The sequence below is a fragment of the Bidens hawaiensis genome, unplaced genomic scaffold (genome assembly GCF_021521415.1).
Source record: "Bidens hawaiensis isolate Kalapana, Puna unplaced genomic scaffold, B.hawaiensis_p1.1 tig00008481_1, whole genome shotgun sequence".
Lineage (NCBI taxonomy): Eukaryota > Viridiplantae > Streptophyta > Magnoliopsida > Asterales > Asteraceae > Bidens > Bidens hawaiensis.
Window position 1 is genome coordinate 521566 of NW_027491603.1, and position 25203 is coordinate 546768.

The window sequence follows — 25203 nt, forward strand, 5'->3', positions numbered from 1 at the left end:
TAGCTTATTAGTTTACTTTTTAATTTTGCCCGAATAATTTAGACAAATCGGTAATTCTTGACATTTATGTCTAATTAAAAATTATTCAAATATAAAAGATGGAAAGTTTATTGAGATTGGAGACTATTAAAACTACAAAAGAGTGATCAAAATTCGGCTCTTAAAAGCAGAAATAAATAAATGTATAAATGATTGGAATGTATCATTAAAACTAAAGATGATTAATAATTAGCATAAATAAGTAATTATAGTGAACATCTAAGATTTTTAAATATAAATTTGAAATAAGTAATAAACAACATATTAAATTAGTCAAGTAAGTTTATGTGTATTTAATACAAAAATTATTAACATTCGAGTATAATCGAAAGTAAATTATTTAAATTTTCAGTACACATTAAATTTGTCATTTATGCTAAAAAAAATTGGTCAAATATAAAAGATGAAAAATTTGTTGACATTAAAGACTATTAAAAACTACAAAAGATTGTTACAAGAAAGGTCAATCTTGGTTTTTAAAAATAGAAATAAATAAATGTAAATATTATTATAAAAACTTTTTATTTTTTAGAAGTTTACTAACTAAACAATATAATATTTATTTTTTTAATTATCACAAAATTATTGTCAAGTTTTTACCTTCATTACCTTATTTAACAATAAGTTTCATTAGATAATTCTTTTTTATCTTGACATTTATGCCTAATTAAAAATTAGTCAAATATAAAAGATGAAAAAATTCTATTTTCTATTTAGTTTATTAGTTTATTTTTTAATTTGGCCGAAATAATTTAGACGAATCAGTAATTCTTGACATTTATGCCTAATTAAAAACTGGTCAAATGTAAAAGATGTAAAGTTTATTGAGATTGGAGAATAATAAAACTAAAAAGGTGTTCAAATTCGGTTCTTAAAAACAGAAATAAATTAATCTATAAGACTAATTATATAAAAATCAATTAAATTACATGAATTGTGAAAAATACATAAATACATGAATAATACATCCAATCTTGTACAAAAAGTAAGACATTTTTGCAGCAAATTCTCCATCCATGACATTGGCTATTCTAGTTGGGAGCCATAAGCTAAATAAAAAAAGTAAATAAATGCTAAACAATATACTATTTGGACTCAACGGAACTTTGGTCCGGGCTTTGAATATACCATTTCGTCTTGCAAAATCATTTCTATCGACCAATCTTCTCCGGGCTTTGAATTGTCTTTGAGACGCCATAGTTTCAAAATATGCACCTTGAGGACACAGTCACTGTTTAGCGCATCCAATTGGTTCAACATTGTGATGTTTGTTGGCTCCATCTTACTGGTGGTTAAAAAAAATAAAACATTAATTTCTGAACAATAACAGTTTTAACCAAAAACTAAAAAACAAAATGAATGATATAAACAACAAAAATATAAACCTTAGAAACCAAGAAAATCGTTTTAGCTCAATTTGGTGTGATAGTGTAAGAATTCTTGTGTGAAAGTGAAGTAATTATATATAGCTCATAGTAAATGATTTAATTTTGGGAGGAATGAATAAAAAAGGAATGTGTATTAAAAACATAAAATTAGGAAACTTCAATGACATTAAATCATGGACGAAAATTAGGGAATGAGGATTAAGGGATTTTTAAATTTTGAATTACAAAAATGTAATGTTATTAAAGTATATTATACAAAATAATTCAATTCAAATATTTAATTCTAGACTATATTCAAACATACGGAATTAACTTTTTAATGTGGAAAAATAAGTTACTAATTTTTTTTATTTATATGAATATAATTAATCATCAGTTCAATCAATTAAATAATTACCGTATATCTTGAATGATTATCAATTACCGTATATCTAATATTTAAAATTATAATCAATTATGATATATTTAAATTGTGAATCATATGGTTGAAATTTATAAAAATAGTCAACATAATATAATTAATAAGCATTTGAATAATTAAGTGACTGATATAAGCTGTGTAAAAATAACTAAGTAATTTATTTTTTATGTATTAACAGTAACACAATTTTAATATAATAAACAGCAATTTAAAAATTGAGGCATTGATATAACATATGGTAAGTAGTAATAATAATTATAAATTAACATATAGTTCAAATTAGAATCAGCCTCATATATTAAAATCTTTGATTGACTAATTTTGAATTAGTCAATCGGTCAAAACCGGAATTTATAGTAACCCTTAGGGATGCTTAATCAAAACCTTAATCAAATGATCAAATGATATATCATAATTTATTAAAATATAGAAATTCCGTAATTAAAGAAATCCTTAATCAAATGGAAAATTTATCCCTAATTTATAGAAATTGATTACAAAAATTGATATTTCATAAATATAAAATTAGAAACAATTATAGTAAAGTTAAATTCATAATCTCTGTATATTAGATTGTTTTATATTGAATCCAATGGATGAAATATCAATTAATTATCTCAAATAACTTAAATCTGGAAGGAAGCCTGATGATTAAACTGACTGGAGGTAACGTTGATGGTGAGCACCTTCATCGATGGTGGACCGTGAATTTGACAGATAAATGAATTGAAGGTAGTGATAGGCGGAACATGATGGAATCGTCAATGAGAATGGAGGCGTGAAAGAGGAAAATTGATTTGGGTTTCTAGGTTAAGTTATATTATAGTATACAGAATAATAAAAATAACATAAATAATAAAAATCATAATTAATTAATAAATAAATTGGTTAATCATTATTAAATTAAATATTAAATTAAAGTTAAAGAGAATAATTAAAGAGAATTGATTGTATCTTATTTTAATTAATTTTGATTTATTTTACTTAAATGAAAATTAGAGAGGTTGTAGATATAGATGGAAAGTTTAGGAAACAACCAATAAGAAAAAGGGAAGTTGAGTTAAAGCCTATTGGTTTAATTGTATATATAGATTATTGTTTAGTAATTAGTATTTTACGTTAACCTTTTAATATTTATTATTCAAATATTAAATTTTTTAGGTTATATGATAAACTCACAAATTTGGAAAGAAAGCATGAGAATGATTTATTTTAAAATCAAACAATCTGGTGACTCGAGAGAAATGGGGGAGCGATGTGAGGGTGACACATAGGATTTTATGGTAGGTATTTATATAGATAATTAGATATATTTTTGTTAAAAGTTGCCATACATAAAACGATATAAAAAAAACATATATGACAGTTCTCAAATATTTGATACGAATGGTATAAATTAAAAATTTGTAAACTTAAGTACGATAAGATGTATTATTCCATTTTCTAGTTCAGAAGAATAATGAGAATTCAAATACATTGGCCCCCCTTTTTGCACGAATAAAGAAGATTCTTTAATAATTAGTCTTCTGGAAAATCACGAAAGTGGATTCTCAAAAGGATTGTCTAGAAGGCGATTCGGTAGCACTGAATTACTATAATAAGGTAAAAGATCAAAGAAGTCTCTCCGATCGATCCCATTCCTAGATTCATGAGTGGGAAGATAAGGGACTAAAAATCCATACATATGTTGCATTGCCAAATAAATAAAATAATATATAGTATATTTATTATTATATAAACTAATACCTTAATAAGATGGTGGTAGAGTGGTAAAGAAGAGACTTGGTGTTTAATGTGATTCAGGTAAATCGGCTCTTAACATTTTGTTCTGCAACATCGGACGATGATAGAAGACTAGGCGACTATATATCATTCATTAGTTGGATCCTTGAACTAATGGAGTTTTTTTCTTATTGCACCGTCACGTCTTCGAACGAGTGTTCACAAGCGTTTACCTTAGGTAAGGCCTTTCCCCAAATTCCAATGTGATAAATTTAGTCAGTAGCACATTTAAAGAATTTGTTAACCTCATAGGATTGTATTAAGAAAAAAGGGATTGTATTTTAAATTGTCATACATATTTTATAGATTTCTGACCTTTTTTCCTCACTCTGGTCTATGTCAAGAGGTGCCTCTAAAAAGGCTAACAGGGAGATTAGTTTATGAATTATTTATATTTGTTTAGCACAAACTAATATTATGTCCAACTAGATGTGAACAATTCTGTTTTTTTATGAGAGACTGTAGAGATATTCTATTTTTTAACAGACATACGTTATCATCACTTCAAAACCAGTAATCGTCATCATCATTCTACCACGAACGTAATAATTGCGTACACATGCTTAAATATTAGTTTTATAAAGAAGCCACAATTATGCTAAGAACGGTGAAATCATTTAATTATTTGCACTGCTGAGCTATATAATATAGGACAGAGTGAGTCATGATATAGGCCAGAAAGTGAGTTATAATGTAGGACATACAATCACATAACGTAGTGCCTCGCAAAAAATTTAGATTTCAAGTATTCGCATTAAAAAACTAATACACAGTTTAACTTTATAATTGTTCGCTATGACATTGTAAAAGGAAAAACGTTGTTTTACTTCTAAATTTAAGTACACCATGGATAAATCCCTTCTTCTATAGCATCTGCCATCCCGACTACTATAATGATATACGTTTCTCATAATTCTCTACTTAAAATTGATTAGGTAAATTCAAATTTTATAAAGTAGAACTCCATCTAAATAGCTTAAGGCTAGATTCAAACCTATTGGAGTTAATTTTTGCTTACAGCTGTAGCAGCTACTGCTTGTTATGTACAAATTTTGTTTGTTTTATAATCATCTTCTGGGGGGAACTGTATGTACGACAGGCCTGGAAAAAGAGGTAAGGTCTCGCTTTCCTTTTCCACTCAAGTGTATGGCATCTGCCGTACTTAGGCCCCTTCTTCCTTTCCCTAATAAAACTCAGTATCCTTTCTAGAATTTATGGGCTGTCACTATCTAGGTGGAGTTAAGATTTAAGAACTTTTGTGGATTTACCAATGTTTTTACTCAAATATTGCAACTCTATTTTTGACAAATTATAAACATTGTGGTACTAAATGCACTATAAAATAGCAAATTATCAATACAATATATATCTGTCAGAATACCTCATGTTGCTGAATCATTCGTCCCACTCTTATGCAGCAAATGGCTACCAGGTTCCACTGCAGTGGCGGGAACCAGAGCTCCCGCTCAGTAAGTTTCAGAAATAAGAATGCTGAATTGGAGGAATGACCTAATAACCATGAATTCATGATATATATAATAAACGCTCAATCTTGTGCTAATTGCATCTTCTTAATAGCATGTTTGATCTGAAGGGCAGCCCTAACAACATCACCTCTTGTAATAAGTCCAACCAGCTTCCCATCATCATCGACCACCGGAAGTCGTCGGTACTTTGTTTCAAGCAACAACCTAGTTCGCAAAAAATAAAAAATAAATATATATATAAAATCTACCCACATGCAAGTCATCTGTTAGTTATATTACACATAATCTAAACAAGTAGGCGTAGACGGTTAAAACTTTAAAAACTCATGAAAAAACCAGTTCAATGATTTTTTATGTACATAACACACACCTTTGTATTCAAGAAGTATCAAATTTTATGTATATGAAACATTGATCATAAAAATACACTATTTAGGTTTGTTCTTGCAAAAAGTTACTGTTTCGTTACGACCCTTATATACACATACACGCACACACATATGTAGACAAAGGAGAGATGAGGATTCATTAATATGTTAAGAACCACGAAAACCACATAATACATTTGCACCTATTTCTTTGAATGTCACGGTTATCAAATCACCTCTACTTCTCTTTCTGGTGATGCTTTATGCACTATGTACAAATGTATTATGCGGTTCTCAACATATAAATTAAAGAGCAAGTGCGGTTCTACAATACCTTACTGCTTCCTCAAGATTTGAAGTTTCGTGAACAACAAGTGGAGCAGGTGTCATCAAGTCCCCGACAACTTTTCCGTCAGTTTTACCAAGTAGTTTCTGAATCTCATTGAAAGTCTGCAGTAGAATGAAATAAAAGAATGCGTATTCTTGATCTTTGCATTTGCTATAATAAAAGATAAACAAAAGAATGTGTATTTTTGACTTACTTTCCAAGAACTATCAACATCGGGAAACAAAACTGTGTCACTGTGACTACCACCTGCAAATCAATAAGATGGCAAGGAGACCGATATTAAATGTATGAGAAGAAAAAAAGATAGGCTATTAGATGCAATTTTAAAGCAGCAAAAATGCACAAATTCATAGAAGGAAATATAATAAGATAAGAAAAAACAATGATCATTGGAACCTTCATGATTTTCCATTTTCCATTTTCAATTTTCATGTCTGAACTAGAATTATTAATCACATACTTAAATCTAAGAGGGTGTTCGTCTCGCTGGAATTTTATGGATTTCATTCCCAACTTGTTTGATTTGTAAAATTCATTGGAATTAAAATCTGAAGATCGCTGGAAGTTTATGAATTCCATTCCTAACTTGTTTTGTCTGTAGAATTCATTGGAATTAAAATCTGAAGTCAAATGATAGAGAAGAATTGGAATGAGACTCATTCAATGAGTTCCCCCACATTCTTTCAAGTAATATCTAAGCGACTAATTCCATACCGAACATGATTATTTTGTTGACAAAATGCATCACAAAGTCCACTTCCTTTTGACTTTTAGTTCCTTTGATAGATTCCAGTTCTTCAAAAAAATATTTTGTGCACCAAACGCGCCCTAAACTTCTAACATTCAAGCTCTATTCTTATTTGATAAGCACTAGGTAACCTTATTCACTATATTAAATAATTTAACTTCCTTAATATTTGCTTCAGTTTGTTAATAAAAATGGCAATTAAACAGAAAACAAGTACACAGATAACAGAAATGGCAATTAAACAGAATACAAGTAAAATGGCTGCCAAAAATTTAAATTGGGTATAAAAGTTATTTTGTCTACTCACCGATAAACATGTAAGAGAAACAAACATTGCAAGCTTTGCATCGTATGTGACAATACCATGAGAGCATGATTCTTTGAACAGTATCAAGAATGGTTTTAACACACTTCAAAACAATGATGTCGATTCCAATTCAGAAAACAATATACAGAATCGAGGAATAGTTTGATATCGTGTAGGGTCGTAAAGAAAGAAAAAGATAAAACGATAACTCGTCGCAACAAAGAAACATGGTCAAGAGATTAAAGGCGGTACGATCTAAGCAGTATGGACCAAATTATCCCAAAAAAGTCTAAATGCAATGCCGCTTTTGCAATATCTCAAACTAAGATTATAATATATTTTAACATTCTTAACAGAATGTTACAAAGATGTTAAACATATATAATTAGCAAAAAGTAAGTATATTTATCAGATATATTATCCTACTTATTTAACTGACGTTCAAGGAATACAAAATAGTACCTGAAATTGAATCAAGTGCTAACAAGTCATAATCTGAAACGACACCAACCTGGAGACATTGCAAAAGCATATTCTTTCATAATGCAATGATTGATTATAAATTTATAACCAAGAATAGTGTGTTACAAAGATGTCTAAGACAAGGAAAGAACATACCAAATTCCAATCAGGATCAACCACTGGAAAGCCTGTAATTCTTTTCTCCACTAGAATCTCTAGTGCTGTTGATACAGTACAGAAAATTGAGATGTTATACATCTGATTTGCAAATTTACAAAAGCCAAAAATTCAATATCATGCATACCTTTGTCAACAGGTGTTGATGTTTCTACCACAAGTAAGTCAGCTTTTCTTGTCATAAAATCTGCAACTGTGTATATTCCATCTCTCGGCTGTAAATTCACACACCAAATCACAGAAAGAATGACCAGAAACGATAAATAAAATAAGTTAATGCCTGCAATCACCTAAGCGTGCTCAAAAGTAGTATTATTTAAACTATTAATGTAAATTATAATATTCCCAATAACAGGTGAACACTAATTATAGATGGGCATCAAACCCTAAACCAGTCAATGTTTGTTGCTCTACTCACGTCTTACAGACTAGAAGTTCTCAACTTTTGGTTCACCATATTCATATAAAAAGTTTGTATGGCAGAAAAAAGAAGCTGAATTTATGCTATGAATATTTTCTATCTTCCTATATTAGTCCTGCTGCTTAACTCTCGTCTATATATGTTAGGCTTGATATAAGTTGATCACTCAGCTTGAACCAAGATGTCAGTCAGTATTGTGCCATAAGATACATGAAACTTGGGGTCTTTTATAAGCTACAAATTACAAGTGCAGTGTCTGTATATCTAGCACACTCTTCAGCTTCCTTTTACATAAATAAAAGAAAGCCACGTACAGAGTACTCAAGAGGGATTCAGTTTAATAATTTATTCAACATTGCATCAATATGCACAGAATGTTATCCTCTTTCTCTACACTGTTTTATTCTTCTTTCTGAGAAGATATCTGTATTCTAATATTCACACTGTCAGTATGCAAAAAGAATATACTCTCCAGTCTTATAACATTTGGGAACATGATTCTTGGAGAATAATATTAGGTATTGTATTATCAAATCCTGTATCAACTTAAGAGTAGCCACTGCAAGCTCCTAATACATGTGATTGATCACTATAGCTAAATTAGACAATTCATTCACATATAAAAGTTAGAGCTGCCAAATGTATTTCACAAGACACTAGATGAATTCTCAGAAACTGCAATCGCTCTCAAAATGTGTTTCATGAATTGTAACCCTAACCTGATGATTCGCAGCTACATAATACAATAGAAAAAAGTAGACGTACATTATTATTATTATTATTATTATCAGATCTGAAATAAAAAGGTGAACAGTAAAGACTAGTGATATCCAAAACAGGTAAGAGAATTTGAAAGGAAATACATAAGACAAAAGCAGCAAAGTGTTACCGTTGTAGAATCAGCAGCGACGGAACGAAGGCCTCCAGGCAAACGTTTGCGATCGGAGAACAGGCGTAGTGAAGGAAGATATTGCTTAGGGAGAAAAGCGGCGGATGAAGAAGAGGGTAAGAGGCGGTGATGCGTGGAAGAAATAGAGGCCGCCGGTAACATGATCATCGTGAATTTCGAAACCACCGCTGAAGAAGAAGAAGAAATGGAGGAGGTTGCGTGTTTATGTTATTGTTTGTGAGAGAGAAAGAGAAAGAGAGAAATAGTTAAGTCACATTTCGCGTGCTGAAATTATCAAGGAATGGAGTTTGAACGGAGGGAGAATCGTCAACGTCCAGGTCGGTCGGTGTTAAATTAAATAATAATTCAAACCAAATACAATACAAACACACAGCTCTCTTCTCTTCTCTTCTGCCTGGGTTAAATCACCGCCTTCATTCACGCCTCCCCGATTTTCACTTTACACTACTAACCCACGACTTTGTTGTGTTTTGCTACCTCCTCGGAGTCTTCCCGCACAACCACATAACTTTCACGAAAACTTGGTATTCAAACTGACAACCTCATAATCATTCGTTGATTTAATCCACCGAAAATGATATAAATGGAGATCGAATTTGAGCGAGAAACCAAGTTAGGACTAAACCACAAGGGTGGATTTTAGTAACCCATTTAGTCGCTTCATTAAAATGGCACCTCAAATAAAAAATAAGGAAACTTTATCTCTTTGCCCCGATTGGTTCCCATCGCCTTTATATCCTTTGCCATAATAATTCAGTCTCACCGCCACCTCTATCTCCGATGTAGATCAAGTCTCACCGCCGCAAATATCAACTTCTCATCCTCACCACCACAAGTAGTTTAAGTAATAAATAAGAGCTTTCATGGTGGGGCTTTTTTCCTCCCAAAACGCCCCCCCACACCCCCCACCGCTACAATGGGGGTTCATTTTCACTCTTTTATTCCTCTACGAGTCATCAACAAAGCGGCGTCACTTGCTTTTAAAAAATGGAACCTTCAATAGTGATGTTGGGAACCGTTGGGGGTTATTTAAAAAAAATGTTTTTTTTACTCTATATATATAAAAGCAAAGGTTTTTGCCATATCTTTTACCAACCTAGGACCAACTATGTTCTTCTCTAAAACACTCTCCCAACCTCGTCCAAACAACCCCACAATGAAAACGACAATGTCAACCAAGTGGGCTTACGCAACGAGAGTCGTAAACCATATATGAGCGAGGAAGGAGCATTGCCGACTAAGTTACGACATTTTGGATTGCTATGGGCAAACCCGTGATGTTCTTATCAATGGCTCTATCAAGTTGTGTAACGAGGCGGGAACCAATAAACTTTACTCATGAAAGCGATTCGAATAACTGGAGTTATCACCGTCGGCGTGTTTGAGATTCCAAAATTCAACTTCGAGTCTTTAGAGATCGTGTTTGGGACAAAGCTCATTTCTCATGATGGTCTTGAGATCCTCCCATGATAAGGCCATGGCGATCTCGACTCCTTAAATATTCTTGGCGGTATTCCACCAAGTCAAGGCTTTTAGGTCAATGACGCTTGAAGCAAAGCTAGTCATTTTGTGGTTAGGACACTCACAATGGATGAAAACATTCTCCATGCTCTCCAATCATTAGATGTCACACCCCAGACTACGGCCTACGCGTGTGACCCATATGTTGGTACCACTTTTGTAAATAAATCAGAGCTAGCGGATTAAAGTGAAAATATTTTTAGCATGGATTTAAAACATTATATTCACATAAACAAAACACGGGATTTAAAAGTTCCCGGTTAGCGTTTACAAAAGATTACTTGTTTTATACAAAACCACCATTTATATTTTATTATTAACAAAAGATCCGAGCCATCAGATATCAAAGCACTTCGAGCATTCCAAGCTCCTATTCTTGATTACCTGCAAAATGTTTAGAAAATACGTCAGCAGCACATGCTGGTGAACACGCTGACGCACAAAATATTTTCTTATACTTGATTACCCCTCAAGACATAACTTAGGTCCGACCCATCGTGGCTTAGGAATAATCAAGCTTTAAAACAAAACAAAATTATAAACTTAAGTCACACACAAGACACCCCAGCAAACACCGCACCGTTCGACATTACTTAGGTACCATACGTATACACATGATCACCCTAACTCGGACGTAACTTAGGTCCGACCCATCGTCGCGGAGGCAGATGACCAAGTGTGGCGCGGTGTGCCCACTGAATTTTTACCACATATGTAAGGATCCAAACAAACGTATACAACAGTTTGAGGGCTAGCGATTACTTTTGTTTATAATGAATTAGAGATACGAAATCTCATGTAATCATTTATACGTTTGACTCGATTAATACAAGTTTATAAAGTTGGTGTTGTAACAACTCGGGTTTTTTTTTCAAATTAACATTACCTGACCCGTTTTAAGTTCGGCAACTTTTACCAAGAAAATATCGCGTTGTTCGGAATTATTATATATATATATATATATATATAGTTTATTATATATATATAAATAACTTTGGTTTAAATACATTTTTAACCCCTAAACTATAGTTTAATCTATTTTTTTCCATTCTCTAACTCTAGGGATTAATATGCAAACTTATGTTATAACCCATTTAATAAATCTGATAACCAAGATCCAAGCCCTTTTCCCGTATTCACATTCTTACCGTATACCCGTTTTGTTAACTTGGCCCTTAATCTTCGCGTTTAACTTGGAATTTGATCAATGAGATGATACATCCTACTATAACCGGCCCATAGACGAAAGAGATTAGGAAACAATAATCAATAGGATATGAATTTCCTTTTTGAACCAAACCATCAATCGAATAACCCATGATACATGAAATCGTTTGTTATAATGCAATTAATCACACAGATACAACCCTCAAGATGTCGCCGTCCTTAACCCCCTATCTGATTGAATTATATTTAGCCGTTGTGTGTTCGTTAGTCATCACCATCGCCGGCCCTATTTCTGTCTGATTAACCCATCATATAACATCATGTGAGGTAATTAATTACATGGTTTTGTTCGCGTTATGATTATGAACCAAATCCCTAACATCAAATGAAATAAACATTAACGAATTGATTGATTTTGGGAATTAGGGTTCTTAGGGTTTATAGGTGCAGGCCGTTTCTGTTTATGGATTATTATTTCTGGTCCTTAAACATATATTCAATCTGGACCAGCTGGTTATGTGTGTGTCTGTGTAACACCGTAAAAATTTCGAGTTCAAGTATCAACTTTCTAAATTCTATGGACTAAAATTGCCAAAATCCAAACTGGAGGGTTAAAAATGAAAATTCTGGTTTCCTGACCCATCGCGCTACGTGATGAGTCAGAAGAGACTCCCATCGCGTACCGCGATGGGATGTCTGACAATTTGTGCACGTGTGCAACGTGGCACACGGTGGCACTATGTGCTACCACGTGTTTTCAAAATGAGTCAACTTGTTATATGAAATTGTTTACAAGGAATTATGTGTTCCTAAAACCGTTATAACTATGGGTATGAACCTAGCCCTCAGGCTGTGTATACATATGTCTGGATCCTTACATAGGTGGTACTATGCGATGTATGGGCATGATCGCACCACCCTTGGTCGTAGGACGCTCTCCTGCAGGGAGTACGACCGTTGTGTATATTTACGGGTACTTAACTAAGTCAAACACTGCGGTGTTTGTGAGGTGACCTAGTGTAGAGGCTCTAGTTTATAAATTTGTTATTTGACTGTGTTATTCCTAAGCCACGTTGGGCCGAGGCAGGCGTAGTCTCGAGGGGTAATAAAGTAAAATAAAGTATTTATGCGTCAGCATGTTCACCAGCATTCGTTGCTGACGTATTTTCTTACATTTTGCAGGTGAACAAGTTTAGCACTTGGAATAACGAAGTGTTTATATATCCGATGGCTCGGATTTTATTTTGTAAAACTTAATATATGGTGGTTTTGTAACATAAACAAGTAATCTTTTGTTAACTCAAACGGGTATTTTATAATCCCGCCTTTTATGTAAATATTATATTTCGATCCTTAAAATTTATAAGTCTTCCTCAAACTAAACGTAACTCTGATTTATTTACAATTACGATACCAACTTATGGGTCATACTCATAGGCCTTAGATGGGGGTGTGACAGGTTGGTATCAGAGCCATCGATCTTAGCGAATTGGGTATCATAAAACAATACACAAGCTTCGATCCAAGTTTAGGAAATAATTGATTATGTGTTTTAAGGATAAGATAGGCTGGTAACCTTTCTTTCCCACTCTACATTCTAAACCACTCATAATATTAGATGTCATTCAAAGCTCATATAGAAGAATTTGTACGCAAGGCAAAGGAAGCCGGAATAGTCGAACCTTACCCCGAAGATAATATGAGCGATGGTTATTATGAAGCATACTTCAACCAAGATGTGGAACACGACTTGTCCAAACCTTTGTACTACCCCGGAAGTAGGCACTACCCAATAGATGTTCCCGATAGTCCACCGAAACAAGGAATTGAGCCACCAAGACACTCAAGCTACCATCCACCAACCTTACCGATGTATCAACCTTCTGAAGTACCGACATACCAACCATCGGAGATTCCCACTTACCAACCCTTGGAGATACCACAATGTTATCCAGCCGGATACATACCAAACTCTCAACCATCCTCCGAGTGGATGAAATATCTCTCCAAACAGCAAGAGTGGCATTCCGGAAGCTCCATTTTCAATGAAGTTAACTCCCAACAAACCAATCATTAAGGACCATCCCATGGACCCAAGATGAGGGTTATGATGCCCACTGAGACTTTTCTGATGATACTAATAAACAATGAAGCCACACAACCCATGAAGGAAGATGAACCGGAAGAAGAGGAACCAGAAGAAGAGGAGGAATCCGAAGAAGAGGATCCTGAAGAATAAGAGGACCATGAGGAAGAAATTGAGGAAGAAACAGAAGAAGAGCATCCTGAAAATCCCAATGAGATGTCAAACTCAATGGAAGGATCACTCACTTCCCACCAACCAAGCTATTTCCGTTGACCCGTATGTTCAACACCTTGAGAAACTAAGGAACCAAGCTTCGTCAAGCTTCCCACCATTTCAAGGAAGGATTCCGACAATCCAAGAGCAAGCCGATGAGATCCGCGAGCAGAATCAAGCTGCCAAGACCTACCTCTACCTTTCATCCGATATGGACTATGTTCCATATCCAGAGCCGAGGAATCATTACGAGATGGTGACTCTGGGTTACCGTGACTCACCTCCGCAATATTGATACCCCAACATAATCCCACAGTCATATGAAGAACACCTGGATCGCGCATTGCACGAAACCGATGACTGGAGGAAGAAGGTAGACGAGGAAGAAAAGAAAAATAAGAAAGTTGGAGAAACACTCCTTCGAAAGTGAAACAAAATATCGAAGGTTGTGAAGAAGTTTTTGAAGAACTGAAGATGGTGGAATGTAATATATGTGTGTAAAATAGTCCTGTATGTTATGTGTATAAATAAAGAACGTTTGAAATGTTCTTATGTAATGATAGGACAAACTATATATATCTTGGAAACGATATATATATATATATGTAATATAAAATATACATATCCTTTTATGATATGTATATATGAAATAAAACGTGTGTTTATAATAAGAAATGTTGTTAAAATTTCAGACCAAATTAAAAAGAAAAAGTAAGGTATGTCTGAACAAAGTAACAACAACGAGAACGCTCGAAAAGAAAAGAAATGAGAGATAAGGGGAAAGGCCCTGAGAACGAGCGAGAGGAAGAAATTCCTGAGAAATACATGAATAGAATCCAAAAGATGATTAAAGATGCGGTTAGGGCAGAATCCGCGTTTTGATCTCAATCTTGACAATCTAGACATTCCCGAACTGTTAACCCTTCCGTCCACCCTTCTAAATCCATCAAATCTCGTCCTAAACCATTCCGTGATGAAGAAAGCGATCAAGGGTCTAATGCCGACGAAGGTATTAGGCAAAAGTTTAAAAGGATGAAAGTTAGTTGGTGTACGTTCAAAGATTTTAAATATTATGGGCCGAAAGAGTTTCATGGCGATAAGGGTGCCATCACGACTGTGAGGTGGCTCGAGGAGATGGAAACGATTGTAATCACGAGAAAGTGTTCTGAGGAGGAGAAAATTCAATACCCCGCCCTAAGGTTCAAGGGGGAAGTGCATGAGTGGTGGAATGCGTTGTTGATGAGTAAAGGAAGAGACAAGATGTATAGTTTGTCGTGGGAGGAGTTTAAGGCCATGGTGATGGCGAAGTTTTGTCTGATGCACGAGACCGACCAAGTTCAAATGAAATTTCTTAATCATAAGGTCGTGGGGACAAATCTTCGTGAGTACAATACTAAGTTCCTTGAGTATTGTCGTTTAGTTCCACAGCTGGTGAGTCCGGAATCTAGCAACGTTACCCGATTCATTTGGGGACTTCCGCGGTAAATCCGCGACATGGTGAGGTCTCACCTACCTCAAACTGCTGACTCCGCTATGGAGTTGGCCGGTTATTTGATGGGCGGCATGGTACGCAATAAGGAAGAGGATAAGAAGGTGACACCAACAGCTGCTCAAGGAAAGACTGGAGGAAGTTCCAACTTTAGAGGCAAGGGCGTAAACCGAAACAACTCTACGCCATGCAAGACTTGTAGGAGGTACCATAAGGGCTGATGCAATTTCGCCCCATCTCCTAAAGTCTGTGAATCCTGTAATCGTACAGGACATGATGCTGCAAATTGTTGAAAGAAAAAGATGACTTGCTTTAATTGCAAGGAAATGGGCCATTTAAGTTTTGAGTGCCCAAAGAACAAACCTGCTGCTGGTGGTGCGGGTGGAAGTGGCCAAAACAAGAAAGGAAACGCTCGATTCTTTGTACTCGACACAAAAAGGGTCGCTGATGTGCCGGAAACAATAACCGGTACGTTTCTAGTCAACGACACCTATGCTAGAGTTTTATTTGATTCGGGTGCGAATTTAAGTTTTATAGATTATAATTTCTGTAGTCTATTAAACGAACCATTAATAAAATTAAATAAAGCTCTAAGCGTCGAGACTGCTAGTGGCGAAATCATTAAGATCTCCGAAGCCCTTGAAAACGGAAAAATACTTCTAGCTGGTTATATTCTGCCTATTTGCTTGTTACCTATGAGTTTGGCTGGTTTTGATATTGTACTTGGTATGGATTGGTTATCCAATAACCATGCACGTATCATCTGCAATAGCAAAACCATTGAACTTCAAGCCCCCGATAAACAAACAATTCGAATTGAAGGGGACAAAGACGCTGGCCAAGTTAGCATAATCTCTATAATTAGAGCTAACAAATGTTTAAACCAAGGATGCCTCGCATTCATGGCCTACGTCACTGAAAAATTAAAGCCAAAAGAAATCAAAGATGTCCCTATCGTTTCTGACCTTTCTGACATCTTTCCTGATGAACTTCCCGGAATCCCTCCCAATCGTGAAGTAGAGTTTAAGATTGATCTTATTCCTGGTACTGCTCCGATCTCCAAAGCTCCGTATCGTTTAGCGCCGACTGAAATGAAGGAGTTGAAGAAACAGCTCGATGAGCTTTTGGAGAAAGGTTTTATTCGACCGAGTTCGTCGCCTTGTGGAGCGCCGATTCTATTCGTCAAGAAGAAGGATGGTTCCATGCGAATGTGTATTGATTATCGTGCGTTGAACAAAGTCACAATCAAAAACCGATATCCACTCCCTCGTATCGATGATCTTTTCGACCAACTTCAAGGTGCTAGCTATTTTTCAAAAATCGATCTTCGTTCTGGCTATCACCAACTCAAGGTTCAATCCGAAGACATTCCAAAGACCGCATTTCGAACAAGGTATGGACATTATGAGTTCACGGTCATGCCGTTTGGACTCACTAATGCCCTAGCTGCATTCATGGATATGATGAACCGTATTTGCAAGCCGTACTTGGATAAATTTGTTATCGTATTCATCGACGACATACTTATTTATTCTAAGTCAAAAGCTGATCATGAAGTACACCTCCGAACATTGCTTGAAATTCTTAGAACCGAAAAGTTGTACGCCAAGTTCTCGAAATGCGAGTTCTGGTTGCACGAGGTGCAATTTCTTGGTCACGTCATTAATGTTAACGATATTCAAGTGGACCCTGCTAAGATTGAAGTTATCTCTAAGTGGGAGGTCCCGAAGTCGCCAACCGAGATCCGAAGTTTCTTAGGTTTGGCTGGCTACTACCGTAGATTCATCGAGAACTTTTCTCAAATCGCCGTTCCTCTAACTTCTTTGACTCGTAAGAACATCAAGTATGAATGGGGAACGAAGCAACAAGAGGCATTCGATATACTTAAACAAAAGCTCACTCAAGCACCTATCTTGGCTTTGCAAGAAGGTACTGAGGATTTTGTGGTATTTAGTAACGCATCTCACTCGGGTTTAGGATGCGTACTTATGCAACGAAAGAAAGTAATCGCTTACGCCTCTCGTCAACTCAAAGTACATGAAAAGAACTACACGACTCACGATCTAGAGTTAGGTGCCATAATCTTTGCGCTTAAGATATGGAGGCACTATCTCTATGGAGTAAGATTCACCGTGTACACTGATCATAAGAGCTTGAAACATATCTTTGATCAAAAAGAGCTCAGCATGCGCCAACGACGATGGATGGAAACACTCAACGACTATGATTGCGAGATTGTTTATCATGAAGGCAAGGCTAACGCTGTAGCTGATGCCTTAAGTCGTAAAGAACACGAGAAACCAAAAAGAGTTCGAGCGTTGCGTTTAGAGCTCCAAATTGATCTTATCGAGCAAATCAAGTTAGCTCAAACTCAAGCTATTAATGAAAACCAAATCTCTGACGAAAAGCGTAATGGCACCATTGACTTGTTAGTCAAAAGTAATGGTGGTATCCTCAGAATGGGAAACTGGATTTGGGTACCAATCGTTGGAGGTTTGCGTGAGAAAATTTTGAGCGAAGCTCACAAGTCTAAGTACATAATGCATCCCGGAAGCGATAAGATGTATCACAATCTTAAAGCAAATTATTGGTGGCATGGGATGAAAAGGGATGTCGCTTCGCATGTTGCAAAATGTTTAACTTGTTTAAAAGTTAAGGCTGAACACCAAAAGCCTTCGGGATTGCTTCAGCAACCCGAACTTCCCGCTTGGAAGTGGGAATTAATCACTATGGACTTCATTACCAAACTCCCGAAGACGACTCGATAACATAATGCAATATGGGTAATTGTGGATCGCTTAACAAAGTCTGCACACTTCATACCCATCAATAAGTCGTACTCAATGGATAGACTAGCACGTATTTATGTAAACACCATTGTCGCTTTGCATGGAGTACCGCAGTCTATAATATATGATCGAGACAGTCGTTTTACGTCTCATTTCTGGAAAAGCTTCCAACAAGCTCTTGGTACGAAGTTAAACCTGAGCACTGCCTATCATCCACAAACCGATGGGCAAAGTGAAAGAACGAGTCAAACGTTGGAAGATATGATCCGCGCTTGTGTGATCGATTTAGGTGGAAGTTGGGATGACCACTTACCCCTAATGGAATTCTCGTATAACAATAGTTATCACGCAAGTATTCAAACCGCGCCATTCGAGGTATTATATGGTCAAAAGTGTAGGACGCTCGTGTGTTGGTCTGAAACCGGAGATAATCAATTGTCTGGACCCGAGATTGTCCAAGAAACAACCGAAAAAATTCTTCAAATTCGAGAACGACTTAAAACGGCGCTTGACCGTCAAAAGAGTTATGCCGATGTCCGCCATAAGCCATTAGAATTCAATGTCGGTGACAAGGTTCTTTTGTAAGTCTCGCCTTGGAAAGGCGTTATTCACTTCGGTAAGAAAGGAAAATTGAGTCCTCGATTTGTTGGACCTTTTGAGGTACTCGAACGATTCGGCAATGTTGCATACCGTTAGCGATTGCCCGATGAAATGCAAGGAATGCATGATGTATTCCATGTTTCGAATCTGCGTAAGTGTTTGACTGATGAATCTTTGGCAATGCCATTAAAAGACGTTGAAATTAACGAGAACTTAAAATTTATTGAACGTCCAATTAAAATTAAAGATTCGAAAACAAAGAAATTGAAAAGAAGAACTTTGAAAATTGTGAAAGTTAAATGGTACTCGCGTAGAGGGACCGAATGTACTTTGGAACTCGAATCAGAAATGAGAAAAAAATACCCCCAACTATTCTTGTAAAGCAATCTCAAGGACGAGATTTGTTTCAAGGTGGGGAGGATGTAACACCATAAAAATTTCGAGTTCAAAATATCAACTTTCTAAAGTCTAGGGACTAAAATTGCCAAAATCCAAACTGGAGGGTTAAAAATGAAAATTCTGGTTTCCTGACCCATCGCGCTACGCGATGAGTCAGAAGAGACTCCCGTCGCGTACCGCGATGGGTGTCTGACAATTTGTGACACGTGTGTCATGTGGCACACGGTGGCACTATGTGCTGTCACGTGTCACCATGTGGCAACACTGCCGCCACGTGTCGCCACGTGTCGACATGTGGCAGGTCTACGCTGTGCGTCAACAGACCTATATCGCGGTACGCGATAGGTCTGCTGAGGGACCTATCGCGTACCGCGATGGGAACCAATTTGAGGTCTATAAATAGCGGCCAAGGGCAGATTATTTCCACATCCCACATCTGCTCTCTCACTTCTCTCTAGCCTCTCTCTAAAACCTATAAGCGATTTGCCTCGATAAGCGTGCCACGTTCCATCGTTTGTGTGCCAATGTTTCCTTTAGAAGTTGTGCCACCCTCCACACACATACCAAGAAGGTGTTTGTTGAAATGGTGATGAATCTCGATAAGCGTGTCGTCGAGTGTTGAAGTTTGGCGTTATCGTTTAAATGACCAAAGAGATCAAGCGGCGTTGGAGTGCTGCTCAAGTCCCTAGAGTTTCGATACGCCACTAAGGTTAGGCGTAATAATGAATACAATATAATTCAATATTATATTCAAGGCTTAAGCCTTAAGTCAAGGTTATACTCGATACCTCGATAAAAGAAAAGAAAACATAACAAAGAAATAAATGAAAGAATGAGTATTGGATATTATGGATGCATATATATGTGTGTAAGTATATATGTATATATTCTTTGTTATGAAAATATTATTTAATGAATAAAGAGTATTCTTAAATAATAAAAGAAAAGATTACGTTTCTTAGAGAAGAAGAAACGTCGGGTTTTTATTATAAACTAAAGGTTTATAATTTACTTTTAAACAAGAGGTTTTCAAGTAAATAAGAATTGAACTAAAGGTTCAATCGAGGATTGAGATATAAGACTAAAGGTCTTAAGCCGGACCGTGTATCCGACTAACAAATATTTATACTCGTAACTATAGGTTCGAGATAAAGAAAGGGAAAGATTCTTGGATGGTGAGTGAATCCGATCCTAAAGAGATAAGGTGAATACGCCCCCAAACTTTTAAACTTGTTTTCAAAATGAGTCAACTTGTTATATGAAATTGTTTACAAGGAATTATGTGTTCCTAGAACCGTTATAACTATGGGTATGAACCTAGCCCTCAGGCTGTGTATACATATGTCTGGATCCTTACATAGGTGGTACTATGCGATGTATGGGCATGATCGCACCACCCTTGGTCGTAGGACGCTCTCCTGCAGGGAGTACGACCGTTGTGTATATTTACGGGTACTTAACTAAGTCAAACACTGCGGTGTTTGTGAGGTGACCTAGTGTAGAGGCTCTAGTTTATAAATGTGTTATTTGACTGTGTTATTCATAAGCCACGTTGGGCCGAGGTAGGCGTAGTCTCGAGGGGTATAATGATAATTTTATATAATTAAAATATTTTTTTTCTTTCTTTAAACTCTTGACAGATAAAAATGATAATAAAATTGATAATAAATTTATGCCATCTTTAATCCTCATTTAGAACACGCCCGATCATCATCATCAAATTCCGAACCTCTATCTAGTTTTAGTTTCGTTGTTGAATTCTTATTTAATTTACGTAATTATTTTTATTTAGGAAATTCGGTTGTTGATATACCTCGTCGAGCGTGGTTTATCGTTTTCCTGTCGTATTCATTCCCACTTTGCTTATTTGATCAGGTGAGTATTTCACTCCCCTCTTTTACTTATTTTAACCGTTTTGGGGACATACACTTTCGTAGATATTTTTATATTATATATTACTCAACCGCAACTGTTTATCCTTGTGTGTTTATCGGTTTGCCTAACTTGCTACTTGCTTATTTCGGCAACCGATGTCCATTTCTATGGCACGGTTTAGTTCTTGCTTGGTAACCAATGTCCATTTATATGGAATGGTTGAGCCCTTTCTTTATGTTTTACTTTCTTTATAATTGTTTGAGTTATGTGCTATGGCTTATCTGTATATTCTCACAGGAACAGTTTACACTTTTACTTATTATTATATAGTGTCTCAAATCTGGTGATTTACTTACTCAACCTTGTGTTGACAAAACTATTTTATTTTTAATGCATATGCAGGTCATTGTATCATGTGAAGTAATTGAAGTTTGAATATCACTTAGGAATTTATGCTAGATAAATTTAAATGAGACAATATTATTTATGATTTTATATTTGTTTGAAGCTTTATTTGTTTTTTTTGAGATATTGTAATGAATAATTGTTTTGATGGAAATTGTTAAACAGATATTGAAATTTATAATGTTGCATGATAGTAATCTTGAGAGCTGTGACAATAAGTTCGCGCCCTGACATTTCCGCCGTAGGTTGGGGTGTGACAAGGGCGTATTCACCTTTTCAAAAGATCAGCTTCAATACACTGATCAGTCTTTTCCTTTCTTCGCTATCTTGCACCTATAGTACGAGTATACCATTTTATTAGTTGGATCTTTAATCCGGCTTAAGACCTATAGTCTCTTTTGTATAATATTTACCTCGATTATATTTTCTTTTAAACCTTTAGTTTAAATATTCTTTTTTTCTTTTATAAGTTAAAAAATCTTTAACTTAACTTATTTACTTTCCTATTCTTTTACAAGTTTAAAACCTTTAACTTGTTTTATTTTCTTAACACTACGTTTCTTCTTCTTTAAGAAACGTATACTTTAATCATCTATCTATTATTATCTAAGAACACTCAAATAATAATAATAATAATAATAATAATAATAATAATAATAATAATAATAATAATAATAATAACAACAACAAAGATATATTTTATATCACATATTTCTTATTCATATTTTCTTTGTTATTATTTCTTTATTTTATTCTCGAGGTATCGAGTATGTTTTCGAATTAGGGTTTTAAGCCTTTTAATATTTTATTATTATTTTATTCGAGCATTATGCCTACCTTGGCTGGCTTATAAAAACCCTAGACAATCGAGCAGCACTTCGTCGTCTTTACTTTTCTCATGCTAACCTTGATCAACACCACCTTGGCACGCAAAATGATGTTCGTCGGTCTTCAATACTCGTCGGTACACTTTTCGAGGCGGGACCTCGGGTCATCTCGGGTTGGCTCGCACTTCAATGTAATGTTGTCGGTGAGTGGTATGCACTTAGAGTTATCGTCGGTTATGGCATGGATTACGAGGAAATCGACATGTTTTACGAGGTAGTCAAGGGCATGATTCACGAGGTTTAGAGAGATGTTTAGAGAGAGATTAAGCTATGAGTTTTGGTGTGATGGAATGAAAGGCCGATGGCCTCCTTTTATAGGCAAATCTGGTGACCAATCGCGATACACGATGGTCACCAGAGAACCCCTCGCGTATCGCGACGTAGGGTTGGCTAGTCACCACTAGGGTTGCCACGTGGTGGACGCGGTGCCATGTGGTGACACGTGGCGTGCTCAATGCCACGTGTGGACACGTGGCGAGACACTTGTCTATTTTTCCGACAACCCCATCGTGATACGCGATGGAGTCAGCTCCAAGACCGTCGCGTATCGCGATAGGTCCGGAGAAGATAATTTTTTGTTTTGGCCATTGGAGTTTAGAACTTGTCACTATTATCTTTTGAACTTGGTACTTTTTGATCCATTATTTTCATGATGTTACATCCTCCCCACGTTGGAATGAATCTCCACGAGATTCGTTTCTTAGAACAAGTGAGGATACTTTTTCTTCATTTCGGATTCAAGTTCCCATGTATACTCGGGGCCTCTTCGTGAGTCCCACTTTATTTTGACTATATTCAATGTTCGTCTCTTTAATTTCTTTGTTTTTGAATCTTCGATTTGGATTGGTCGTTCTACGAATTTTAGATTTTCATTTATTTCGACATCTTTTAAAGGCATCGACAAAGATTCATCGGCTAGACATTTACGCAGATTAGAGACGTGGAATACATCGTGTTTCCCGTTCAATTTCTCTTGTATCCCGTTCAATTTCTCGGGTAGTCACAAACGGTATGCGACGGTACCAATTCGTTCGAGTACTTCGAAGGGTCCAACGAATCGAGGACTTAATTTTTCTTTCTTGCCGAAGCGAAAAACACCCTTCCATGGCGAAACTTTCAACAAGACTCTATCGCCTACGTTGAATTCCAACGGATTTCGACGGACATCGGCATAACTCTTTTGGCGGTCTCGCGCCGTCTTAAATCATTCGCGGATTTGCAAAACCTTGTCGGTGGTTTCTTGGACTATCTCGGGTCCAGAGAATTGATTATCTCCGGTTTCAGACAAGCATACCGGCGTTCTATATTTACAACCATACAACGCTTCGAATGGTGCAGCTTGAATACTCGTGTGATCTGATAACTATTATTGTACGAAAATTCCATTAGGGGAAGGTGGTCATCCCAACTTCCGCCTTAGTCAATCACACAAGCGCGGAGCATATCTTCTAACGTTTGAATTTTCCTTTCGCTTTGCCCATCGGTTTGAGGATGATAGGTGGTGCTAAGGTTTAAATTTGTACCTAATGTTTGTTGGAAGCTTTTCCAGAAATGAGACGTGAATCGGCTGTCTCGATCAGAAATAATAGACAACGGTACTCCATGCAAAGAAACGATGTTGTTCACATAGATACGCGCTAATCTATCCATTGAGTATGATTCGTTAATGGGTATAAAGTGTGCAGACTTGGTTAACCTATCGATGATAACCCAGATTGCATTATGTTGTCGAGTTGTTTTTGGAAGTTTTGTGATGAAGTCTATGGTTATTAATTCTCATTTCCAAAAGGGGAGTTCGGGTTGTTGAAGCAATCCCGAAGGCTTTTGATGTTCAGCCTTGACTTTCAAACACGTTAAGCATTTTGCAACATGCAAAGCGATGTCCTTTTACATTCCATTCTACTAGTAGTTCGGCTTTTGGTTTTGATACATTTTGTCACTACCGGGGTGCATCATGTATTTGGACTTGTGAGCTTCGCTCATGATCTTTTCACGCAAGTCCCCAACGATTGGTACCCAAATCCGGTTTCCCATTCTAAGTATACCATCGTCACCCTTGACTAGAGAGTCAATGGTGCCGTTACGTTTTTCGTCGGAGATCTTGTTTTCATTGATTTCTTGGACTTGAGCGGATTTGATTTGTTCGATTAGATCTACTTGGAGTTCTAATCGTAACGCTCGAATTCTTCTTGGCTTTTCATGTTCTTTACGACTCAAGGCATCAGCCACAACGTTGGCTTTACCTTTGTGGTAGACATTTCACAGTCGTAATCATTTAAAGTTTCCATCTAGCGCCTTTGACGCATGTTGAGTTCTTTTTGTTCAAAGATATGTTTCACACTCTTGTGACCGGTAAACACGACAAATTTGACTCCATAGAGATTGTGCCAACATATCTTCAAAGCAAATATTATGGCGCATAACTCTAGATCTTGAGTTGTGTAGTTCTTTTCGTGTACCTTGAGTTGAAGAGAGGCGTAAGTGATTACTTTCTTTCGTTGCATTAGTACGCATCTTAAACCAAAATGAGACGCATCACTAAAGACAACAAAGTACTCGGTACCTTCTGGCAAGGCCAGTATAGGTGCTTGGATGAGTTTTTGTTTGAGTATATCGAACGCCTCTTGTTGTTTGGTTTCCCATTCATACTTGATATTTTTACGAGTTAAAGAAGTTAGGGGAACAACGATACGAGAGAAGTTTTCGATGAACCTACGGTAATAGCCGGCCAAACCTAAGAAACTTCGGATCTCGGTTGGCGACTTTGGAATTTCCCCCTTAGAGATAGCTTCGATCTTTGCAAGATCGACCTGAATTCCGTTCACGTTTATGATGTGCCCAAGGAATTATACTTGGTGAAGCCAAAATTCACATTTCGAGAACTTGGCGTAAAATCTCTCGGTTCTAAGTAAT

General features: G+C 36.1%; 1 protein-coding gene across 1 annotated transcript; it reads right to left on the minus strand.

Annotated features, from left to right (window-relative positions):
* Positions 1–4469: 4469 nt before the first annotated feature.
* On the minus strand, positions 4470–9038 carry LOC143529118 (CBS domain-containing protein CBSX1, chloroplastic-like). Its single transcript, XM_077024983.1, has 7 exons — positions 8839–9038; positions 7656–7743; positions 7508–7572; positions 7352–7400; positions 6028–6080; positions 5820–5935; positions 4470–5321 (listed from the first exon to the last, which is right to left on the minus strand). Exons 1-7 carry the CDS (start codon positions 9004–9006, stop codon positions 5177–5179), a joined length of 684 nt encoding a protein of 227 aa, XP_076881098.1. The 5' UTR covers positions 9007–9038; the 3' UTR covers positions 4470–5176.
* Positions 9039–25203: the final 16165 nt, after the last annotated feature.